Below are 21,045 nucleotides of genomic sequence, written 5' to 3'. Positions count from 1 at the left end.
AAGAGCAAAGGTGACTCCTTGATGCAAATGATTCCGAACAAGATACGGAATCCTAGAAACTTTAATGTCGAAGATGTTTTTTTTCAATCCAATGTTTCTAGACCAGAATAATTTCTTCGTATCCCGTGATGTGTTGAAAGTTATTGTCGTAACAGAGCTCAGTTATGTTAATCACGTCTAAAAATACGTTTTGTTATATGGTTTTTCACATTTAAAATTAGAATTTGTTCACATAGACGCTATTCTATGTCAGTAGCTGCCAAACATTGCCGTTTCAGCAGACTATCATTAAAGTAATTGATTTTTGATTATTTGTTATTAAGTTTTAATACGCATAAACTAAGGCTTTGAGGTTAACATAAGTAAACTGTATTGGAAAGCACTCCTCGTATTTTTTGGGGAAAACACGGGAGCTACTGAGTGCTTTATCTGACAACTCTTTCCAGATTACCTTGGTATGGGTCCCTTCTCATTGCTCTATTCCGGGCAATGAGAAGGCAGACTCCTTAGCTAAGGTGGGTGCCTTAGAAGGAGACGTTTACGAAAGACCAATTTGCTTCAGCGAATTTTTCAGTATTACTCATCAGAGAACCCTCGAAAGTTGGCAAACTTCGTGGAGCAGTGGGGAGCTGGGAAGGTGGCTACATTCGATAATCCCTAAGGTATCGACGAAACCTTGGTTCAAGGGGATGGATGTGGGTCGTGACTTCATTCGTGTGATGTCCCGACTCATGGCAAACCATTACACGCTGGATGCACATCTCCGACGTATTGGGCTCGTGGAGAGTGGTATCTGTGCTTGTGGCGACGGCTATCACGACATCGAGCACATTGTCTGGGCGTGCACCGAGTACAGTTCCGCCAGGTCTCGGCTAATGGATACCCTGCGGGCCCGAGGAAGACCAACCAACGTCCCGGTTCGAGATGTGCTGGCAAGCCGCGATGTCCTCTATATGTCCCTTATATACACGTTCCTCAAAACCACCAACATACAAGTCTAACTGCCCCTTCTTATTTTCCTTATCATTCTCAGAACTCTGTTCCACCTGTATCGAAGCATCTGTATCGAATGAGCCAACAAACACGGGACCTACGGCACGAACATAACACGCTTAACTCGAAATGTAGCCGATCCATATCTGAGCCGTACTACGAAATCGTCTGGAAAAACCCCTGCCATCTTGAGGAGGACCACCCGGCGTCCCAGTACATGATTCCCCTGATGAAGGCCACCCGAGTTTGTAATCCATCCGTTGATCTCACGATGCCTGAAACTGAAATAATTTTCTCTCCCTGCCATCTTTGTCTACCCTCCCTCCCCTGACTCTTTTACCCAGAAGTAACACCCCTACCCCCCCCCCCCCCCCTAAATCACGAAGCATTTAGCTCTTCTTGTCTCTTCTTATATTATATAATCTCGTTGAAAATGCCCAACTCTACTACCCACAAAAATAACTATAATTACGAATCTTTACAAAATTCAATCATGCCCTCTAGTTATTCTTACTTTTAAGATAGTCGTAAAAAATTGTCCCCCTTAGTTAAACATTATTTGCTCCAATAATCTCACTGATAAAAATGTCAAACCATATTGCCACAAAAACTAAATGACCCACCTAATCTTACGAAAATAATATTATCCCCTTGTGTAGATATATAAGATAGCTATAAAATCGCATTAGTTTCATTTAAAAAAAATCAATATGTAATCCCCTAGTTTTAAGCAATTTAAAATGTAAAACAAAACAAAATTGGCACCTTTAAGCTAACGCAACGTGCCTTATCAAATAAACGATTTGAATAAAAAAAAAATAAGTAAACTGTATTCTAAAAGGTAGTTATTAAAGATGGTCGGGTTCGGGTTTTTGGACCCGAAAATTGGACCCGACCCGAACCCGACGGGTTTCTGGTCGGGTTCGGGTTTTGTAAATTTAATCTTCTCGGGTTCGTGTCGGGTTCCGGGTTTTTAAATTTTGAAAATATCGGGTTCGGGTCGGGCTCGCGCTTTACAAAATTTTTATTTTCGGTCGGGTTCGGGTTTTGCAATTTTAAAATGTTCGGGCTTGGGTCGGGTTCGGGTTTTTCAAATTTTAATATTTCGAGCTCGGGTCGGGTTTTTTAATTTTCAAGCTTCTGGGTTCAGGTCTGGTTTTAATCCGATTTGAGCACAATTAGTTTCATTTTAAGGGGCATTTAAAGAACATTGCTGATCATTTCAACATGTTCGCCAAATTTGATTAGAACTATGTTTCATTTTTACAAATATATCTTAAGTGGATTGCTAGCCAATTCTTTTTTTTCACAAATGGTCGGTGTTAAGTCAAACCGGACTAAGTCGCAAAACCCTAAAAAATGAGATAATCATTGTGCTGGATAAAAAATTTCTTCAGTTACATTGGACTTTTATCAGATTTGAAATATGTTACAATAAGCCAGAATTATAGCAAAAATGAATTTCTAATTATAACGTAAAAGATGCTGCGATTAAAACTTTAAACTCGTTTTTCTTGAAATCAATTCAATGTCACTAAGTCCGCTCTGACTTAACATCGACCAAATGTATTCTGTACAATCAGGTGAAAAAGTTCGGAACGGTAATTTATTATACATCCTATGAGAAATCATCTCTACTTTCCGAATTGCAAAGTCTCGTTTTGCCCCTTTTTGCTCGGAGGGGTTAAAATCAATATTTTTAAATGTTTGCTGATATGGAGAATCGCGGTGATTATTGAAATATAACAATAATCACCAAGATTCTGAAAAGCTGAAAAAAAATAAACAAACACTTTTTGTAGAGATTGGGAGTAGTTTCATCCAATTTTTAAGTTGTTATTAATATAGCCCATCAGTAAAAAAAGATTTATCGTGAAAATGGTATTATGCCTATAAGAAAGGTTCGATAACACTGTATGGGAAAATTTATCTCATCTTTTATAACTTTTGACATTAAAAATGAACTCAGCACCCCAAAATTACCTTAGCATGTAATTTTCAGCCAGATTGGGCAACATTTTTGGTTTTGTCCGACTTTTGCTCAAAAACCCGCCACTGTGAGACGGTCGGGAATCTATCATCGACGTAACATTCTGCGGCGCGTTGCTAACATGAATTGGCGAGTTAGTAAGCAGTACACACATAGTGACCATCAAGCGATCCACTACATCATTGGTCGGCGAAATTGTACGGTATCGCCGAGAGTGAGGACAGGCGAGCAGAAGTGGAAATAAAGGACTTTGACAAGGACCTTTTTGTGGAAGCACTTCGTGCCGACAGCGTCACTTCAATTCCGAGTGCCGATGAGCTGTCGGAAACAGTAGCTAGGGCATGCCGAGGAAAATGGAGCTGAGGAACTACCGGCGTCCGGAGTACTGATGGAACGAAAGGCCAAGCATCCTCCGGGATTTGCCAGCGTTCAGAGAGCAAGATCTGAGGCAGTCAGAGAAGAGTGTAAGGTAACATTCCGAGCGGCCAGGGCCGCTTTTAACCCCTTCATGCCCATGTTGTTAGTGGACAAAAATGTTTTTAAATAGTTATAACTTTTGATTGAGGCAAGATTTGCTCACAAACACAAGTAAGGCTAATAAATGTGACTATTGCCTTTCATTTGAATACTAACAGTTATAAGGATCAGCTCTAGAAATGAAGTTATTGCAATTAGTCTGATTAGATTCTGATGAGCAGTGCTGCCAGGGACAGTTTACGTTGACAACGGAAAATGATTTTTTCATATATCTTCGTTGCGTTGCAATATTATTGAAAAATGATAAAACTCATCAATTTAGACTGCCTTTGGCTACATTTTCCACATTATTGGACTATTGTAAATATTCTAGGAGAATTGTATTGAGCATTGGAAAGTAAACATTAAGCAGCTTATAGTGTTTCTTGATCCCACCGTTTTTAAGGAAAAATGGTTTTGAAACCCTACATGCACTAGAACAAAGTTCGGCATGAAAGGGTTAAACGCAAGATAGTGCTAAGCAAATCCACCTGCTACAAGGAGCTGTGCAGAGAAGTGGACGCTAACCCCTGGGACAATGCTTACCGTGACGTTGTGGCCAGGTTCAAGGGTCAAATGACGCCAGTCGAAATGTGCGCCGACAAGATGAAAATTATCGTTAATGGTCTTTTCCCGGAGCACGACCCAACCGCATGGCCGCCTACACTGTACGTTGATGCAGACGGTGGAAATGTAGGCGACAATCGAGTTTCCAACGGCAAGCTCCTTAAGTGGCAAAAGGGCTGAAAGCGAAGAAAGCTCCACGGACCGGATGGTATCCCCAAGTGGCACTGAAAGCTGCGATCCTGGCATTTCCGGACATATTCAGGATAGTCCTATAGAAATGCCTGGACGAAGGCTACTTCCCGGATAAATGGAAGATACCGAAGCTGGTGTTGCTGCCAAAACCACCAGGAGATCAAGCATCACATAGGCCTATATGCCTTGGTAAGCTCCTGGAAAGGGTCATCCTCAACAGGCTGACGACCTACGCTGAAAGTGAGAACGGACTATCGCAGAGGCAGTTCGGGTTCCGGAAAAGGATATCAACGGAGGACACCATCGGCACAGTCATCGCGAATGCGGAAAAAGCATTGAAGCAAGAAAGAAGGGATAATCGCTACTGCACCGTGGTAACGATAGACGTGAAGGATGCGTTCAACATTGCTAGCTGGGGGCTATCGCCGTAGCGTTGCACAGAATGCAGGTTCCGGACTATCTGGGCAAGGTTCTCAAAAGTTACTTCCAGAACCGAGTACTGGTCTACGAAACGAACATGGGACAGAGGTCGATTAGGGTCACGGCGGGAGTACCTCAGGGCTCCATACTCGGCTCAACGCTCTGGAATATAATGTACAAAGGAGTGTTAAGACTGGACCTGCCCGGGGGAGTGGAGATCGTCCGGATTGGCAGATGATGTTGTCTTAACGATAACGGGCGATACCCTTGAGGAGGTGGAGATGTTGACGACAGAGACAACAGGCATCATGGAAACCGGGATGGCTAACTTCAAGTTGCAGCTGGCTTAGCACAAGAACGACCTCAACATCCTACCGGGTAGCTCGTGAGTAGGCTAGATCCACCGCCGGGGATTAGACCGAGTACACCGTGTCGAATAGCTAGCAGTGGGTCGTTGGGCCGCCAGTGAACCGGAAGCTACGCTCCACCCGGAATCGCTGGATGGACCTCATCACCTACTGGTTGGCCCGTTAAGTAGGCTAGGTCCATCGCGGGGGAGTAGACGAAGCGAGGAGCTTAGTGGCTCACAGAAACGTACATCGGTATCGAGGGCAATCTAAGCGGCTCACGAGGACGAGGGCTAATGGCGACGTGATAGATGGAGACAAGAAGTAAGAGAAGAATCGAGAGTTAAATCAAAGCTTACAGGTCGAGCCATTCCATGAACCAAGTTGGGCTTCGAGATAGAACAGAAGAAAGAGGTGCGACGAAAGCACAACGATACCCGGCCCCACAAGGTAATACCGTGACGTAGTTCTGTGGGGAAGAAAAGCGTGAAAAGTAAGGATATTTTCATAAATTTCTCATTTCAGTTAACTACGAGAGGCCCTTCACTTGACAAAGAAGGATGATGTTTCACGCGTTGAAGCCGGCGAGATCCGCCATTTTGCAGCCAGCATTTTGAATTTTCGATACAATAATCATTTTATAATTATCGATAAAAAACGAATAGAAGGTCAAAAGCAGAAGTTCGTATCTGTGTTTATATCTGAAATTCCAATGCCTATAAACTTAATATGAATATGCATTCAAAACTTTATTTAACATATCTAAACTTACATCTAGATATATATTATATATACATTTTATCTAAAAAATGTGCAGTTGTAGTAACGACAACCGAATCGATCAAATGGATTAAAGATTTTGTTCCGTATAAGTCTACGGGAACCATTGTAAAGGGAGCTAAAATTCAAATATATGTTATTGTTGTTAGCCCAGTGTGGAAAAGACCTATAGGCTTTATCAGTAGAATTCATAATTCTTTCTGGATTGAAGAATTCAGGCTGTGTACTGTTCTGTGTTGTAATTGTACCTAGCTAGCTGACCCGGCAGTAGAAACCCCATCGCCATTACGATAGTATCTTTACAAAGAGGGTTCATTGCACACATTAAGGACAAATTGATTCCTGACGGCGCCGGTGGTTAAGTGGTAAGCGTGACCGCCACTCATTCCAATTTCCCTGGGTTCAATTCCAGCCGAGGTCATTGAGATTTTTCTGAGGTGAAAAAATCTGTGGTCACGTCTTCCTTCGGAAGGGAAGTGAAGCCGTTGGTCCCCGGTCTATGAGTTTGGTGGATCGATTTCTAGTTCAGATAGTGAAGTCACCTCACTGGCGTCGGTAAAGAAGAAGTGATCCAACTTCTATACTCTTACTAACAAAAACATCCTCCTCCTGTGATACTTATACGCCTATACGGCCTCTAGCAAAAGCAAGTATCGAACTAACCATTCTTTCCCTTTCCTTCCGCGATCTATGTTCGGGCCTGGCCGGCGCCGGTATTGATCAATACTTTAGGATTACCAGGAGTTGCACATTGAAAGATGTTTCGCTATTCCCAAGCATAATTATCTACTTATTCTCCATGTAATTTCAGCTAGTCCAGATCGATAACGGAGTAGCAGCCAGGGGTGGTCGCACAAGCTCAAGCTCACATTAGGGACAAATTGATTCGTGCTGTTGAGAAAAAATCATAAACGAAAATAAATTCCAACTCGCAAAATCATTACCATGCCAAGTTGCTGGCTGCTCTTTAGGTAATAATACCAACCGAAAAACCTGCGTCAAGTACCTCAAAATCAACAACCAGTACCATAATTGCAGACACAACTACCAGCGACAAGGTGTTAACAGTTTTGACTCGTAATACCAAGAAATAAGGAAAAACATCCGATTACGTACATCGAGGCAGCAACAACGATGCTGATACTGACGTGTACAATGACGGGAGAGAAATACATGACCCCCCACGACGCTGTCGACGAGATGCGATTGTCAATCACGAGCTCTAACTGTCAATCATTGCTATTCGGTGTATTATATGTATCTTTTAAAGGGCGAACACGAAATTATTGCGACACATTCAACAGGGCATAACTTTTTTACCATTGGGTAAAAATCAACCAAATTTTGCAAACTTTCTCATTGATGTGTATTGTTTACATGCTGTCAAACTCGAAGTCGTGTTTTTCGATTCAACGAAAATGGAGGTGAACCAACGCGAGTCGAGAGAACAAATTCTTTCCAAACACTTGGAATTTTCTGACCTGTCGCACCGGCAGTTGGGAAAAATGTTGAACATTCACCATTCAACCGTCTCCAGAGTGTTGAAACGGTTGACGTCGGACCACTGCAAAGGAGCTGGAAGAAAACCGGGACCGGAAAACAAAAAGACGGAGGGAAAGGTGAAGCGGATGTTTAAAGCAAATCCCAACGTCTCAAGCCGTGATTTGGCTAAAAAGATCGGCATGTCGCAGAGCTACGTCTAGAATGCAAAGAAAAGAGCTGGACTACATACATACAAGGTACAGAACTTCCCAAACCGCGATGAGCGGCAACAATAGACGGCTAAAACTCGGGCACGGAAGCTCTACGAGAAGATGCTGACAAAATATGGCTGCTGTGTGATGGACGACGAAACGTATATAAAAGCCGATTTTAAGCAAATTTCTGGGTTGGAATTTTTCACCGGCAAGAGCAAGTTCTATGTGGGCGACAAAATGTCGAAGTTCGCCTCCAAATATCTCATTTGGCAGGCCATCTACTCTTGCGGACTGAGGAGTGAGCCTTTCGTGACAAAGGGCACAGTAAATGGCGAGATCTACAAATCTGAGTGCCTCGAGAAGCGCCTTTTGCCGTTCTTGCAGCAGCACGACGAAGCTCCGCTATTTTGGCCAGGACATGAATCCGCCAAACTGTCCGGAGCTGCGCCCGGTGGAGCAGTAATGGGCAATGATGAAGCGGGAACTTCGGAAGAGCAAGAAGACAGTCAAAGCCGAGAAGGACATGTTAAGAAAATGGAAAAAAAAAACTGAGAAACTGGTACCGGATGACACTGTAAAGACTTTGATGGAGGGCATCAAGCGAAAATGCGTTCTATTTTACACTCAAGGCTCTATCGATTAACTTTTCTTTTGATTTTTGATGTAAATATATGTATAAAACCACTTTAAAATTTTGGTTCGATTTTAAACATTACAAGAAAATTGGCATGACATTTTCGGTGTCGCAATAATTTCGTGTTCGCCCTTTACATCATGTAAATATAAAACAAACTCACAGTTTTAGCTTATTTCAAAAACCTAGCTCTCGGCTTCACAACTATGAATATTTAACGCTATTAAAGACTTCAGTGTAGTGAATCTCCCAGTAAACAAACAAGACACGCACAATCTACGGATATTTTTTTTAAATTTTGATTATAGAGGTTTTAACCTTAATGTCATTCGCCTCTTCGGGTTAGAAAAATCACTTTAAAAAATCTCTAACCCTATGTGCGGGGTTGGGATTCGAACCCAGGTGAGCTGCGTACAAGGCAATCGATTTACCAACTACGCTATGCCCACTTCCATCGATATTGACAATTCAATATTAATTCTGCAAAAGGGCTAACGAGATTTTTGTAAACAAACTTTTTTCGCTCTTTATTCCGCTGCCGAGTTGAATTGCATGAAAAGTACACATGAATCATCATCTCAACCCTTGGTAGAATCAATTGAAAATGTTTTCTGGGTTGAAATTATATCAAATTAAGAGGAATCGGCAGAAAAAAGTTTGCTTACAAATCTATTATACAGCCCTATTCAAATGTCGCTGTGGAATTGCCCGAACTGAATGTCACAAATGTGTCTTTATTTGCTGGTATCCAGTACAACAATGGATTAGGTAGCTGCGACGCTGGTTTTCTATAGCTAGCTCTGACAATAGTATAAAGGTGTCCCTAAGACAAATGCATTCAGGTGTGTCGAGTAAGGTTTATATATAAGTGTGTGTTTTGAATAGGGTTATAAAATGGCATATTATTACACGCTTTCTTTTTGTTTTTTATTATTTCATACTATTGTATTCGAGTTTACTTATAGGACGTTGAAATAATCTATTAAACCACCCAATCACCATAACGTTTTGGAGGAATTACCGAACGACCACTGCGTGTTACATGGGGGGAATCGACAGAGGATGAAGCATCTTGAGAAGGATCCAAAGAATGATTCAAAACTTGTGAAGAAGGGCCAGCGAGAGTATGGCCATCAAATATTTCGTGACTGGTCGGCGAGTCATCCATTACGACAGGCCCACCAGGAGATCGATCACTCATCTTTCCATCTGAGCTGGCACTCTCAGAAGAACTCTCACAAAATCCAGACTTCTGCGGGAGACTCGTTGGTTTGCGCACAGTATGATGAAAACTTGATAGATCTTCTTCCAATAATAAATCACTACTGTTGCTTTCGTCGTTTGTAGTTTTGGTAATAAATCTACGGTTTCGACGATAGTGAGTACCAAAGTTGTCTTTAATTACAAAAGAACTACCGTTTACATCACGTATGATCTTGCCGTAGTGCCATTCCTTCGAGTTTTTCTTGAAGAGAATAAGATCGCCAACCTTCAAAAGCGGGAGTTGTTTAGCAGAGCGGTCATAATATCGCTTTTGGGTGTTTCGCTTCTTTTCAATTCTGCTGCGTACGATGCGTTCATCAAACTTTTCGCGAATCAGAAGAGCCTCATCCATTGGTAAACGTGTTTTGATTTGTCGTCCGAAGAATAACTGGCTAGGTGAAAGTTTCATGCTAGCAACAGGCGTAGAGTTGTATTCTAATAGACGATATAGAAACTGGTCTACTTCTCCAACTTCATAGCAACGCTTCAGTATGTTCTTGGCTATCGCCACTGCCTTTTCAGCAAGGCCATTACTTTGAGGGTAACGTGGACTGGAGAACTCAAACCTGATATTGTTCCGGTTAGCATACTTTTCAGATTCAAGGCAATTGAATGGTACGTTGTCACATCGCACTACAGTGGGGTATCCGTAACAATTAAAGAATTTATCGAACAACTTGCACACACTGGCCATAGTTTTATCTTGCAATCTGTCAGAACAAATAAACCCTGAATAAGCGTCAATCACAACCAACCAATCATGACCACCATACTCGTAGATATCAGTTGAAACTCTTTGAAACGGAAATTCTGGCATTTCATCTTGCACCAATGGCTCCTTACAGTTATTACGCTGAAATTTTTCACAAATTGTACACGAAGAAACCATTTCCTTCACATCGTTCGTCATTCCAGGCCAGAAAAACTGAATTCTGGCTTTAGCAAGCGTCTTCTCGATCCCCAAATGGGCGCCATGTAACCATTTACAAATTAAGCTTTGCAAGGCAGTTGGTATCACCAAACGATGATTTTTAAACAACAAGCCATTTTCATAATGGAGCTCTTCACGGAGTTTGTAGAACAGTTGACTCAGATCGTCAAGCTGATGGAATGAAGGCCACCCGTTAACGACGTACTTTACTATGCGGGTATAACGTTCATCTGAAGCAAGGGTTTGCAAGTATCGGTCATAATTTTCCTTCGACATACAAGCATTCTTAGTCAAAGTATGTACAACACTCTGAAGATCTGCGTTAGATTCATCTGCATCTGGCAATGGAGCACGAGAAAGACAATCAGCAACAGCCACATCTTTGCCAGGGGTATACATGATTGAAAGTCCGGGATACTTGAGCAGAATCATGAACATTCGCTGTAACCGAGGCGTAACATCATCAATGTCTCGCGTCACGAGGGTCTCCAGAGGCTTGTGGTCCGATTGAACTATGAATTCTCGACCGTACAAGAAATGATGGAATCTTTTGCATGCAAAAACTACTGCCAGAAGCTCCTTCTCAATTTGAGCCCATTTTTGCTCACTACTGGTCAAGGTACGGGACGCATACGCGACAGGACCGTGGTCTTGCAGTAAAACACAACCAAGTCCATCTTTAGAACTATCAGTCTGAACAATACAATGCTTACTTGGATCATAAATTGCTAGCGTCGGCTTAGTACTAATGGATGAGAGTAAATCCTTCAGTTCCTCATCATGTGTATCATTCCACTCCCATTTAGCGCCAAGGTGAGTTAGTTTGCGTAGGTTAGCTGTACGTTTAGATAGGTTAGGAATATATTTGGCTAAATATTTTAAAAGACCCAACAACCTGGTGACATCTGCCACACACGAAGGCTTTGGCATACGTGTGATTGCCCGAATATCCTTATCTAATGGTTGCATTTCTCCATCGCCAATAACACTTCCCATAAAAGATACGGTATTTTTGCGGTATTGCAATTTTTCCGCGTTGAATTTGACATTATTCTGTCGCGCTCGTTCTACAACACTGGCCAATGCTCTGTCATGCTCTTCTTCATCCTTACCAGCAATCATGACATCATCGAAATAAACTACAACACCCGGAAGATCGCCAAACATTGTCACCATCTTTCTCTGAAACATCTCAGGAGCATTATTTAGACCGAACGGTACTCGCTGCCATCTGAACCGTCCAAACGGTGTCATGAATGTTGTTAAATCGGAGCTTTGACGATCTAATTCCATCTGCCAGAATCCGCTACTCAGGTCAAGAACAGTGAAAACGTGTTTCCCGCTCAAACTGCTGAACAAATCCTCTTGAGTAGGGATGAGAAAGTGTTCCCGGTTGATGCACTTATTAAGTGGCTTAGGATCAATACATATACGCAGTTTGCCATTTGCCTTCTCTACCAGTTGCATATTGCTGACCCAATCGGTGGGGTAGTCAACAGGAGAAATCACATCTTCTCTCACCAAATGCTCAAGTTCCGATTTCAGGCGATCATGAAGAGCTAATGGAATTCGCTTTCGATAGTGCAACGACGGAACAGAGTTTTCTTTAAGAGTAATTGAACACTTTCCTGGAAATTTACCCAATCCTTCAAAAATGTCACGAAAACATGCAACGAACTCTTTACTATCTTTGGGAAACTTCAAACGACCTTCTACCATGCTTAAACGTTTTATCAATCCAAACTCGACACAACATTTTAAACCCAGCAATGGTTCAAAAGAAGTATCGACAACGAGAAAAGTAGCACCATACGAACGATTACTTGTATAATCAAAGCAGACCAACTTTACCTGTCCATGTATTTTTATTCTATTCGAACTATAATCATAAATCAAAGTATCTTTAAAATCATCAATGGGAAGGCGGAGTTTCTCTACTACACCCATGGGAATGCAATTAACATCAGATCCTGTATCCAATTTGAACCACACATCTTCATCTTCAATACGATACACTTTTCTCCATGGCCGGAATCCATCATCTTGGCCACACACCGTATTGGAACTTATTCTAAAAGATTTAGTATTTTTTTCATTTATGTTCACCTTGAATGCATCGTCTACCTGATCTACACCCGATAACTTACCAGCGTCGCTCCAATTAATAGAATTCACCACCTTGTAATTCTTCTTGTCCTGCTTCAATGGTCTCTGGCTGCTTATCGGTTGCTTCGTCGACTTCTTACGACAGCACTTGCTGTAGTGACCTACGTCACCACACGAGTGACACGCTGCGTTCAAGGCCGGACAGACCTTCCGATGATTCGGAGTATACTGCCGTCCACAATTGTAGCACCGACTGCGTACAACTACATCCACGTTTTTAATTTCCGGAGCATTTTCCTCCTTCGAAACCAGCTTCACTTCCAGAAGATTAGCTTTTCGATCAAGTAGCTGTTTGTTCTCTGATGCGGCCTCAAAGATTTTACATGTTTCAATGATCTTTGCTAGAGGGTCGTCCCTGCCATCCAACAGCTTCAGTTGCAGCTTTTTGTCCTGGATTCCGATTATTATCCTGTCGCGTAGCATACGGTCACTGTAGGACGTCTGACAATTAGCACAGCTAAACTCGCAGTACTGTACTTGCGTTCTCAATTCCGTCTCGAATTCGGCAAACGTTTGCTTTTCTTTCTGCCCAATGGAGTTAAATTTGAAGGCCTCCATAGCAACATTTTTTCGAGGGAGGCAGTAGTTATCAAACGCTGTAACGATTTCCGCAAGAGTATGCGTAATCACTTCATCCTGAGCATCTTCAAATCTATCCTCGCCATCATTCTCTCCTGTCGCTGCATTCTCGCCCTGTCCAAACATGCTTTCCATGCTACCGTAGTTCGGGAAAAGAGAATTGAAAATTTCTACCCCGCGTGGGCCGATCAGCCACAAGAACGTTGCAATCTTATTCGTTTCCGATTCCTTCATTTTATTGTTCGCTCGAAGATAGATACTGAACAGCTGCTTCCACCGTGGCCATTCCTTAGCAAGGTTAGCACAGTCAAGTGGCTGCGGTAGACGATGATCGAATCCGGACGCCATCTTCCTCCTCCGTCGTACTGATTTTCACAACAACCAATCTGCGAAAATCATTCACCTGCGGCGCTTCTGCCAAAACGAAATCGGCAAAACCAGTCGAATTTAAAACGCGCGAGCTAATAGTACTTATTCACAAGCTAGGAAATCGTTTTCCTGATAGAAATCCCGTTTCTGACACCATGTCACAAATGTGTCTTTATTTGCTGGTATCCAGTACAACAATGGATTAGGTAGCTGCGACGCTGGTTTTCTATAGCTAGCTCTGACAATAGTATAAAGGTGTCCCTAAGACAAATGCATTCAGGTGTGTCGAGTAAGGTTTATATATAAGTGTGTGTTTTGAATAGGGTTATAAAATGGCATATTATTACACTGAAATACGCTAGACACTGTAATCCAGTTGCAGTTATGCAAACGTTGACTAAATTTCAAAGCAATTTTGTCGAATGATTATGGAATTTGCCTTTCGACTACGTCTCATCATAATCCGACACTATCTTAGTGCCGCGAACTAAGCTAGCGTCGAATTGCCGCTAGCTCCAAAAGCAGGTACACGGATGTATCCGTTTTTGGAGGTAGCGTCATTCCGGTTAGTAGTGTCGGATTCTGATGAGACGAAGTGGAAACGCAAATTCCATAACTAAATTAGTAAAAGATTTTGCGCGCAAAAGTTTCATTACCCAATTTTTGCTTTAATAAATTTAAAGAAAATATTATATATTATCTAAGCTATTAGCTAAGGACTGCTTCCTGATGAATAATCAAGTGGTTTATGGGCGACTCTTGATCCAATTTTGCTTATTGTTTCGAAATCGGGTTTCATTTACTTGACTTGTGAAAATAAAGGACTAAATACTCTGCTAAAATGATTGAAACTATATGAGTTTGAGAACCATATTCATATGGAACTAATTAGATGATAGGGAATTGCAGGAAAATTCTAGAAACTCATTGCATATAAGTCTAATTAGGAAGAACTAATCAAAAAGGTGATCTCTAGCAATAGTTGATATAATAGCATGCAGCTGCGTGGAAACAAACCCATCTACTCAAGAGAACTTTCTTAGATTCCTGATTATAGTGAAACTATGATTCTCTATGATTGAATTCTAATACAGCCTACCAAATCAAACTGCAACATCTAGAAAATTCTCCAACGTCTTTTCTTGGGATTAAATAATTTTTATTTGGAAGTGATATTCGCTATCCCGGGTTGATGCTCGTATGACCTTTATTCTTCACCGTTGAGTGTTTTTTAGTGGTTGTGCTATTTAGTATCAGTTTCAAGATAATCAATATTTAACTAAACCTATTTGCAGAGAAACTACTCTACAGGTATTAAAGCCTACCCTGAGCTTTGCTAGAAATTTAAATTTGTGTATGTGTTACTTTCCATTAATGGCAGTGTTCGGTGGTTTTGTGTAGTTAATGTATTTTGGCGTGTGATTCAATCACTATATAAGTGTTCCAAAGTTAATTATAAGTTTCAAACCGGCATTTATCTAGTCTAACTGCAGTAAAGTTGAGGAAAAAAAGTGGAATTAGCGACCGAAAGATCCTAAAATAACCTGGTACTTTCTATTCTAGATCGAAACTTCGCAGAGGCTGGAAGCTCGTCAAAACTCAAGGTAATCAAACAACACACAATGCGTAAGTGAAAGTTTTTGAAATAAGTCCAAACAATTCGATAAATAAAGAAGAGCAATAAAAAGAAAGGTATAAAAAAAGATTAAAAAAACGGAACGGGATAAAATCGAAAACAAACTGATTGTAGCATTGAATAAGAAGATAAGATAATAAAAAAGTGAGTAATACCGGCAGTTTGGCCGTGGGACTATTATTGTCTGCATCTTGACCCTGTAAAAGTGAACGGCCATGGTATTACGACTTTGTGTTGATTTCAGTTCTCTGCTGATCTTACTGCTAATGAGATTGTTTCTATTTCTGTTCTACCTACTTTGAAATAAAGGTATGCCAAACGATATGATTCGCGTTACTCTGCTTGGTAGAAACGGTACCTGAGGTATTGAATTGTAATATTTGTCTTTCGTTTTTTTTTCTATATTTAGGGAACTATTTCAAAATATGCTGTAGATCTGCAATTCAGGGTTCCATTATATCAGATAAATAATATGTATTGAAACGAAACTGACTGTAAAATAGACGGAGTGATACAACTAAGGGAGCGATCAACGAAGGAAAACAATTTTTGATCTAAACACATAATCCGACTAAAACTTAAAAGTAGAGAAATAGAACGTTCAAAGACAGAGATAAAGTACGGAATCAGTGTCGTGTACTAAACAATTTTTCACTAGACGAATAAAACTCTAGTCAGTCCAATAAAAGAATACACGAACAGAAGAAATAAGATCTAAGGAACCAATTGAAAATCATATTTAACCGAGAACAATCAACGTCACTTCACTAGCTGAAGCGAGTAGGAACAACAATAGGATTGATCTGATCGTATCGCTCAAAACTGTTCAAAACGATCAACAATAAAAAACCACAACGATTACTTTCGTTCATTTAAACCTCAAGGCACGGTTACTGCTGGCAACGAACCAAAACAATCAATCCAACTGAACAAACATGAACATGAAAATGTGTATGGAACTTATACAAATCATACGGTTTTGATCAATACTATTCTAGGGAAACAAATGATAAGATCCAATGGTAGAATTAACTTAATTTTCTTGGAAAATCATAGATGCTCACTTCTTTTCAGTAGAGCTCGAATTGATTTTTTTTGATTTAGGTATTTTTCTTCTTTTGAAAATATTTTCTTAGCCTAAACTGTAACTTCATATATGTTGTATACCAATAAAAGTAAAAGTACGATGGTGACTAACTGTCTCACACTTACCGGCAAGTCCGACTCAATCTGGCCGAACTTGGTGTTCCGCCAGGACTCCAGAATGAGCAGCCCGGCGTAGATCTTCCCCACCGTCAGTTTGCTTTTGTTCAATTCTTCCTTCCGCGGGACCAGCAGGTCCAGCATCTTCCTAGCTTGCAGCGGCCAGATGTGGCTGATCGTGTTTCGCAGTTCTTGGTCCGCTTGGTCCATTTCTTCGGCTGCAATGTACGAAACAGTCAAGTTAGACGTATGTTCTGAATACTGGAGGAGGATCTTAGGACATCGCATAGTTACCAGTTCTCATTTTGATGTTGAGGTTTTCCCGGATCAGCGCAAAGAGGGTCGTAGTAAAGCCGACCTTTCCCTCCGCGTCCAGTGGCATATTCATGCGGATGAGCTTCTTGTAGGCGAGTCGGTTGGGACATTTGTTACCAAATCCCAAAGGAGGATCCATGTTTTTCAACATATCATACATTTCTGTATAAAGTATTTTACCCCTGGGGAGATGAATGAGCCAGAAAGAGAAATGTGTTGTACGGTGAAGATGAATAAGAGATTAAAGGTTTCTGGAACGCAACTTACGTAGCATTTGGATCGTATTCGGCCCATATCCGTACAAATTCGTCAAGATGGTGAGCACCGAGAATACTGGAATCACGTGTCAGATAGTCAAAGTTGTCCATGATGACAGCGACGAACAGATTCAGCATCTGAAGGAAAGACAATAGGATTCCTTAGTATGAAACTTAAAACGAATGTTTTGTGCACGCACACAGAAGGCATATACTGGAAAGAACATTTTAATCTGTTGATTTCCTTGTGTCAGTTTTGAAACCTCCGATTTCAACCAGAGTTTTAATTGTATTATTTTTAATTTTTAGAAACTCGATTAAGGTGCAGGTTGTTACCGTATGAGTGAAAGTTTGCTACATTGCGGTTGGATAATTAGGATTACCAGCTGTCCTTATATTAAAGAGCCTTTCAAGAAGCGCAACGTTCTTTATTTAACCTCAAATATTTTTAATTTTAGTCTTTACATATTTCAAAAAAATCCAGATCAAGCTTATTACGAGAGTAAGAAATTTTTCAATCCATTTTTCATTTTAATTGGTTAATCACCGCTAATACCGGCAACTGGGTGACGGATAGAACAACAATGGCTGCGATACAAGCTATGGGAAGGTTTCCCATTCAAGAAGCGGTATAACGCTCATACAAAGGCTTCGTGATCGCTAAAATCAAGGGCGTCTTCGTATGCAGCTGTTACACACCTCTATGGTGGACAATGGACTAGTTTAGCCTAATGCTGGAGTAATCAACAGAGCAGTTGATCGGCCAAAATTCCATAGTCATTGGTGGTGACTTCAATGCCTGGGCTGTGGAGTGGGGCAGTAGAGTAACCCACACAAGAGGGTGTATCTGTGAGGAAGCTCTAGCGAAGTTAGAGGTTTCGTTAGCACATTTCGGAGGGACGGGAGAGAGTCTATCACCGACTACCAGGCGATCCGCTACCGCGATCGGCCAACGGAACGCTGTTGCAGCACCGGTAAGAGAAAAGAGAAGACAAAAGTCTCCAACAGAGACCTCTTGGTTGAGGCACTTCGCTCGATCAGCGAGACCAAGAACGTTGATGCAACTGATCTGATAAGAAGGATTGTGATGGCCTGTGACGCCACAAAACAATGCCGCGAAAACTGAGGTCACGCAGTAGATCACGCCACAGCTTACTGGTGGAATATGACAGTACGTTACGTGCTGCTTGTCTCGGAGGCAGAAGGCGAGTTCAAAGAGTAGGATCGCAAGTAGACAGACTAGACACCAACCGCTGAGGGGACGCGTACCGAGTCATGATGGCAAAAATGAAGGACCGTCGGCGCCAACTGAAATCTGGGCGGGTAAGCTGAAGATAATCATTGAGGGTTTCTTCCACAAGCACGATCTAACTACCTGACCACCGATACCGTACGGCAAAGAAGAAGAAGAAGAAGCTAACAAGGGCGATCAGTAAGTGTCTAATGACGAGACCACAGAAGCGTCGATGCGATTGAAATTAATGAAAGCCGGTCCGGATGGAACACCAAACATGGCGCTGCAAGCTGCGATCCTGGCATATCCGGACACGCTCAGAATGATTCTGCAGAAGTGTCTATGATTAAGGTAACTTTCCCGAAATGTGGAAGGTACAGAAACTGGTGTTACTGCTGAAACCAGGGAAGCCACCGAGCGATCCGGTCTCGTACAGGCCCATATTTCTGCTGGATACACTCGAAAAACTCCTGGAACGAATCTTCCTTAACAGGTTGACGAAATGCATGGAGGGTGAGCGCGAATTGTTCGAGATGTAGTTCTGATTTCGCAAAGGAGTATCGACAGTGAAGGGAATTCGTACAGTGGTCGAGAGTACCGAGAAGGCATCTAAACAGAAGTTAAGAGGAGATTGATACTGCGATGTGCTCACGATAGATGTGAAGAATGCGCCAGCCATCTATGCCAGAACTTGAAGAGCTACTATGTGAGCAGAGTGCTACCGTACAAGACGCACGAAGGGTATAAGTCAATGTGAGTCACTGTGGGTGTTCCTCAGGGCTGCATCCTCGGCTCTTTGGAACGGGATGTACGATGACGAGTGAGACACTTGAAAAAGTTGAACTGTCGGAGAAGGAGACAATAGACGCGATCGAGAGCTGGATGAACGGGGTCGAGCTGCAGATTGCTCACTACAAGACGGAGGTGTTGTTGGTCAGCTATTGTGAAGCGGTTCAGTCGACTACGCCTGCGAAAAATCGACGAAGACAACGAATGCAACAGCGAGGATCATGCCAAACTTCGGCAGTCCGAGAAGCTGCACGAGATGTTTGCTAGCTAGTGTTTCGTAATCGATACTGCGATACGGGGTTCCTGCCTGGAAAGAGCTAGCCGAGGTTATCGTGTGCTACAATCGTAGAAACACCAGTAACGTGAGAAAGATGTTAATAATTGGTTCGATGATGAGGTTGCAGCACGAATGGGGCAATACGGAGAAAGGAAGGTCGACCTTCCAGCTCTTCTCAAACCTGTCGGCGTTGGTCAATAGAGAGCAGGAGGATGTTAACTTCCACCTGACAGAGCCCCTGTCGGGTCATGGCTGCTTCAGGAAGTATCTTCATTGCTTCGGGTAAGCAATGTCACTGTTGAGCCCGGAGTTTGAGAACGTCGAGGAAATACCAGAGCACGTGGTCTTTAAATGTGGGAGGTTCGAAGCGACACGCAGATTTCGGAAAATTTCGTATATAGAATAAGCAACGTAAACACGAGGAACGCGGTCTACAGATTGATGACGCAGATCATGTCCACCTTATAACGAAATGGCGTGATGTACAGCGAGCAACAAGTTCGGAAGAGTAATCATTACCGGGAAACTCTACGCCGGAGTAGGCTAGGTCCATTCAAGTAGAATGCAACAGAGCACCGGGAATGAGTCGTCGGGGCGCCAGCGTACCGAACGCCATGTTCCACCCTGAATCACCGATCCTACCAAGTCACCGTTCTGATTGGTGCGAACTTCCTTCACCGGGGAGCTCTCCATCGGTGTAAGCTAGATTCAGCGGCGTGAACTAGACTGAGCAGATCGCCACGAGACACCACCAGTCTTCGGTCGTCGGGCACCAGCGAACAGGATGCCGGAACTGCAGGACCGACCTCGGCACCCGGCTGGTTGGCTCGGTTTCAGGAGAAACTCTCTTGCCGGGAAATTTTCCGTCGGAGTAGGCTAGGTCTATCATCGGGGAATAAACCTAGCACTTCGCGAACAAGTCGGGAGCTGAATAGCTCAATACGGAAGTGGTGCCTAATAAAAGGCACGAGAAGGGAACGAAAGGGCTTAAAAGGGTTGCAGTGCTGAAAGGCACCGGGCTCAAGGAGTTGTGGTGCTGAATGTCACAAGGGAACCGAAAGGCTCAGTAAATAAGACAATCTGGAGCTTGCCGACCAGATTGTCTTCGTAGGAGAAGAGCTCAAATTATAGACTTATAGCTAGCTTTCATACTGCCATACAGAAATAGCCACTTTGTGTGGATGGTCGAAAACTGGTGGTATGTCGGGGAGTGGTGCTCTAATCCTGCTGAAGGAACTAACTATTAAATAGTTATATTGGAATCGGTTCGACGGCAAGAGTAGTAGTTGTAGCGGGTCAGGTTGGCTGCCCAGCCTCGTTCCCTGAGTTCAAGGTCTTTTTGAAGATTTTTTCTGCTCTATAAAAAACGCACACACGCATCTCAAATTGGATGAAGCTTTTTGTATGCACCACTATGCGCGAGTTTGTCATATAAATGACCGTATCCATACCACTAGAAAAATCATTTGTTGGAAAATGCCCTTATACGTCGCCCCCAATTCCTCTTCTCAGATGTCCCAGTCCGTAAACTTAGGAGTTAAATCGATATATCGAACGTTCCATTTAAATGAAATATTGAACTCATTAGCCGCGAGCTAATTAGTTAGCTGCTGCTTAATACTGTCGGAGTAGCACATTTTTCTCGCGAATTCTTCAAAAGCATTTGAATTTAGGACTGGTGGTATCCAACGGGGAAAAACGATCGGAAATGATGAGTGAAACTAAGCAATCATGTGAAAAAAATTCCCCACCCAGAGGCGAGACTCGAACTCGCAACCTTTGAGACTCCGGCCCAATGCACTAACCCTTATGCTATCCCTGGGTATGGTGACATCCCAGAAAGAACATATGATTATCCCATTGGCGACGGTGATCGTACGTAAAAAAAAA

At 42.3% G+C, this 21,045-nt stretch overlaps 1 protein-coding gene across 18 annotated transcripts in view; it reads right to left on the bottom strand.

Moving 5' to 3' along the window:
- Positions 1-21,045, bottom strand: part of LOC131684446 (voltage-dependent calcium channel type A subunit alpha-1) — a 481,660-nt gene that overhangs the window by 68,662 nt on the left and 391,953 nt on the right. For 15 of the 18 annotated variants that reach the window (XR_009304654.1, XM_058967322.1, XM_058967325.1 and 12 more), the window contains 4 exons: positions 16,866-16,993; positions 16,578-16,780; positions 16,293-16,501; positions 15,236-15,277 (listed from right to left, as the gene is read on the bottom strand). Coding sequence is in view for 17 of the 18 variants with exons in the window: in XM_058967322.1 (XP_058823305.1) it covers positions 15,236-15,277; positions 16,293-16,501; positions 16,578-16,780; positions 16,866-16,993 (582 nt within the window). In the remaining variant the exon portion in view is untranslated. The remainder of the gene's footprint in view (positions 1-15,235; positions 15,278-16,292; positions 16,502-16,577; positions 16,781-16,865; positions 16,994-21,045) is intronic. The other 3 variants (XM_058967337.1, XM_058967329.1, XM_058967334.1) reach the window with 1 other exon arrangement.

Source organism: Topomyia yanbarensis, chromosome 2 (assembly GCF_030247195.1).
Source record: "Topomyia yanbarensis strain Yona2022 chromosome 2, ASM3024719v1, whole genome shotgun sequence".
In the NCBI taxonomy this organism is placed as follows: Eukaryota; Metazoa; Arthropoda; class Insecta; order Diptera; family Culicidae; genus Topomyia; species Topomyia yanbarensis.
This window is presented reverse-complemented; position numbering and strand designations above follow the sequence as displayed.